Source organism: Lachnellula hyalina (assembly GCF_007821495.1).
Source record: "Lachnellula hyalina strain CBS 185.66 chromosome Unknown contig00034, whole genome shotgun sequence".
NCBI classification, from domain to species: Eukaryota; Fungi; Ascomycota; class Leotiomycetes; order Helotiales; family Lachnaceae; genus Lachnellula; species Lachnellula hyalina.
The window spans coordinates 75031-79790 of record NW_022157148.1 but is presented as its reverse complement, the minus strand read 5'-3'; the positions used below and the strand labels follow the sequence as shown (position 1 = coordinate 79790).

General features: G+C 45.6%; 1 protein-coding gene across 1 annotated transcript; it reads left to right on the top strand.

Annotated features, from left to right (window-relative positions):
- Positions 1–268: 268 nt before the first annotated feature.
- On the top strand, positions 269–2510 carry LHYA1_G003259 (putative permease; the record flags this gene model as incomplete). The annotated part of the gene is made up of 5 exons (XM_031148233.1): positions 269–477; positions 531–603; positions 654–835; positions 1148–1252; positions 1304–2510. 5 exons carry the CDS (start codon positions 269–271, stop codon positions 2508–2510), a joined length of 1776 nt encoding a protein of 591 aa, XP_031007048.1.
- Positions 2511–4760: the final 2250 nt, after the last annotated feature.

Sequence of the window (4760 nt, the reverse complement as noted above, 5' to 3'; positions counted from 1 at the left end):
TTCTAGAGTGAGCGTTGCACTGGGAAAGCATGCTAGCGCCCTGCCACTATCTCGATTGGGCAGCTGGCCCTAGTACGCGCAGCATTTTCTCTTATCTGTTACCCATCCATTCCTTTGTCACTACAATACTAATAATCAGTTCATACCCTTACCTTACCCAGCTATCTACCTAGGTAGATAGATACCTGGGTATAATTTGATCATCCCCCCTCCTCTTCTTTGCTGCATGTAACTCGAGCGTACTCCGTACAAAGAGCCCGTTTTCAACATGAAGTCCATCACGAGCATGTCTTATGTCCCTACTAAGCAGCAGCTCAAGGAGCGCTGCACTTCCATCAAGGCGTGGCAATTGCCTAAGCAGAAGTCGGCCCTCGCGCCGGCTCACATTTGGACGAATGAAGATATGGATCCAGTGAAGCCGGAGAATCAGACATGGACAATGTGGACCTGGATGGCCTACTGGGCTACTGATACCATGTGAGCCTTGAAAATGGGAATCGTAGAGCTCCAGAAGCTAACAAAGTCTGCAGTAACTTGGGAACATGGGAGACAGCCTCTGCTATTCTTGCTGTTGGTCTGAGTTGGAGAGAGGCAATCCCTGCTGTAAGTTTCCAGAGCGACTTCAAAATATATCAAGTCTAACAATGCTCAAGATTGTGGTCGGTACAAGTTGTGTCGCCATTCCCATGGTCCTAAACGGAGCAATTGGTGCTAAACTACACATCCCTTTCTCCGTCGCCATTCGATCTTCCTTCGGATACTATCTGGCTTATTTCTGTATCGTATCTCGCTCGGTTCTTGCTATGTTCTGGTTGGGTATCCAAGGTGCCAATGGGTAAGGATATTTGATTTTACGCTACCCCCTTCTATCATGTTTCGTCTCATGTACTCCAACTACTCTTTACATACTTCCTAAAAAGGGAACTTGCTCTTCTTCTGTTGGTATCACAGGGGGTGGTCACTTCTCACTAGCTAGTGAGACTTGATATTGGTTCTGGTTGTTTCATTCATTGTGCAGAAGCTATCGTGTATTGCAGGACGAAGAGGTTATGCCTTCTTCGCCTACGTCATCTGCACCAAGTCACATGAATGCAAAGGCCCGCTCTCAAAACACTCTTGAAGAGGAAATAACTAACTCCCGATCTAGTGCTATTTGCATAACTGTCATGCTTACGGCGATTTGGCCCTCGTATGCCAATGTTCAGAACCATATCCCATCAGGTCAAGGAATTACCACGCAGGGAATGATCAGGTACGTTAAAGTATTTATTATTTTATGCTGAGCTTGAGCTGATTCAGGTAGTTATTTCCTATTCTGGATTATTCAACTTCCCCTCCTTCTCATCCCACCAACCAAGCTCCGATACTTGTTTCTCGTTAAGCTTGTGGCGGCGCCCGTTGCAGCCCTCGCGACAATGGGCTGGTGTGTCCACAAGGCAGGCGGTTCTGGAAATATATTTGCTCTCAAAGCTACCGTCAGTGGAAGTCAGAAGGCCTATCTCTTCTTATCCTCGATGTCATCCGTAACAGGATCATGGGCTACGCTCGCTTGCAATATCCCCGATTTCTCGAGATATGCTCGCTCCAGCAAGGGCCAATTCATCCAATTGCCTTTTCTCCCAATCATTTTCACCATCTGTGCCGTTATCGGTATTGTGACTACCTCTGCTACTGGAGTCATCTACGGAGAGCTGATCTGGAACCCCGTGGAAATCATCGCAAAGTGGCTGGATATGGGCCATGGAGGAAGAGCTGCCGCCTTCTTTTGTGCCTTTTCCTGGTACGTCGCACAGGTAGGCACCAACATCACGGCGAACTCCATCTCCGCCGCCAACGATCTCACTGTCCTCTTTCCTCGCTACGTTAATATCGAGCGCGGCTGTATTATCGCCGCAATCGTTGGAGGATGGGTCATCGTGCCGTGGAAAATCATTAACTCCGCGTCCACCTTTCTCGCATTCATGGGGGGGTATGCCGTGTTCCTGGCGCCAATTGCCGGAATCATGGCGAGCGATTACTGGCTCGTCAAGAAACAACATATTGATGTCCCCGCCCTCTACAACCCAGACGGCCGCTACCGGTATTGGAACGGCATCAACTGGCGCGCGCTCCTCGCGCTCCTCATCGCCGTCTCGCCCAACCTCCCAGGCCTCGGCTATTCCATCGGCGCGCCATCTGATCCCACAAAACCGAATCCAGTGCATATCAGCAAGGGCGCACAGCATCTGTATACTTTTGATTGGCTCTTTGGCTTCGTGACTAGTATCGTCGTCTACGTATCTCTCAGCTACATCTTCCCCAGTCCCGAGGCCTCTGTCACGGAAACCACATACGGGCATGATGTCATAGATGGCGGGGTATCGAGTGATGTGGAGAGCACGGGTGTTGTGCATCATGGTCATGGCGACGAGAAGGATTTCGGAAATGTGGACGCGGTGGATATCGGGACGGGTATGCATTTACATAAGCGCGAGAAGCGTGAGGCGGAAGCTACAAATACCGTTGCTTAATTCCTGGGCGGGCGTCAGGATAGGATTGTGGAGTCGGTGGTTGTTTATATGCTGGTCCTTGGATAGATAAATAGTAGATACCCGACTTTCGTTTAGTCTTGCAACAAGATTGGATTAGCAATGAAATTATAATGTTCTTACGCCGTATTATCTGATCTTGAACTACTACTATACTTGTAGATTGACTTGTTCGAGGTGCTTTGCTTTGTACAAGACGCTAAATCGATCGACGCCCCTTCCGAAGAAGATGGACCTCGAGGAGAACGCAGTCCCTAAGGCGACTAACTAAGGCGATTATATGCTATAAGCTACACGCGTTACCGTAACTCCTAGCGGTATAGTCCTGACATAGAATAGCTATTATAATATAGTCTTCTATGTAGCAACCCGAGCTTTATCGAATATTACAAGTATCTATACATAGCGGATTATATGCAAGAGCGATATTATATATAGTTCAGCTAAGGGGGTAGAGGGGTAGGACGCAAAAGTGCTCTAGTTTCTCTCCTCTTAAAGATCTGCGGCTCTTAGAGGGCTTTCAGACCCACGGCATGCGGAAGATTCCTATAGAGGTAACCTAAGGACGCTTTCCGACCTTTGTTAGCATATAGTGGAAGGGAGGGCATATAGGAGGCTAGGAATAGGGGCTTTTAGTAGGGATCGGCTTTCTGGGTGTGGATTTCACTCCACTTACAAAATCTAGTGGTCCATCCCAACTAGCAGGGAATATTATAATTATATAGCCTTTTTTCAGCTACGCGTATGCAAGAACTGCTTTCTGGGGTTTAAAAGGCATGAAGACACCACGGGATCAAGAACCTAGGACTATATATAAAAGGAGTCTTTTTTCCTCTTATAGTTCTTGGCTCTTCTTATATATAGGACTTTGTATGTAAAAATCGTTAGCTTAGCATAACCATAGACCTTTAAGGAGGTCCTTGGAGCATTTCTATATGCTCCCCGTCGTTAATCAATATTATCATCATTATCATCATCTAGACCGGACCGGCATTGCCGGATTTGCCTAGGCAGGGACTTGGGGAGGCTGCATCGAATAGCGTGCACGAGGATTGTATTACCTAGTAGATTTACCTTGCGCCATAATGATAATAAACGTGGTTTTGTAGAAGAAGGAAGGGAAGGAAGGAAGTAAATAAGGTTGATTGGTCGGGTGAAAGATCTCCGCATATGCCGGGCCGAGCTTGTCATATTCGCCACGCCGCCCGCTGTATGTAAGGTACACCTCGTACCTGTGCTGTCCTGCTTGGTGCATGCCTTGTACAGACTAGATTAACGTTAGCTAGCGTATACCTGTATGTAGAAGTATACTTCCCGTATACCATACTAAGTATAGTGCTCGTTAGTAATTACTATATTAATAAGCATATACGAACTTGTGCTAGCTACTTTTTTAGGGATACCTAGACATGGACAACCTCGCACAGGAGAGGATGTGATAGGCCAGGACTTAAGCATATAAATAAACATGGATATACAAAGAGGCACTTATTATCATTGGCTTTCGCGATGTCCTACTTTAAATTGGTGCCGCTTTTTAGGTCGACTACGAATACGCACGAGCTTCGGCATATAACCTTAAAAAATTAGAGATCGGGATTGGACGAGCGAACGACGAAGGGCTGTGCTATTACTATATCAACAACGAACATTGTACTATATGTATTCTCTATATGCGGATAGTACCTTACTTAACTTACTCTCGTAGGCTTTACAAAAGGGCTGGCATGGAGTTTTCTTCTCTTATTATTAGATATAGCAACCTTGATTTAAGCATATAATCAGGCCCATCGGACCCAAGATGTCCTAGCATAGAGTTTAGTATGCTTACTCCGTAAGCCTATAAAGAAATGCCGAACACGGCACTTTCGCCGAACGCCTTTAACAAGTATTTATAACTTGAACACACGGTCTTTCTGTGCCATTTTCTAGCAGAATCCTCGAGGAATTTGAGACCTTTGTAGGATTATAGATATTAGGCAGTAAGATTCGAGTAAGTCTATTCTAGGTGGTTAAAATTAAAAGAAACTATTCGGAGTTTTCGGTGGCTGTACCTTGGAGATAGGATTCAAGGCAGCACTCAATTGTCGATCCACTATTGATTAGTCAGAAAATAATGATGGAGTTGAGATACTCTCCCAGGCTATTTAATAATATAAAATTAATACAACGATGATGATAGATACTTTGCTATGATATTGAAGATATAAACAGCAGTTTTTACAAAATTTC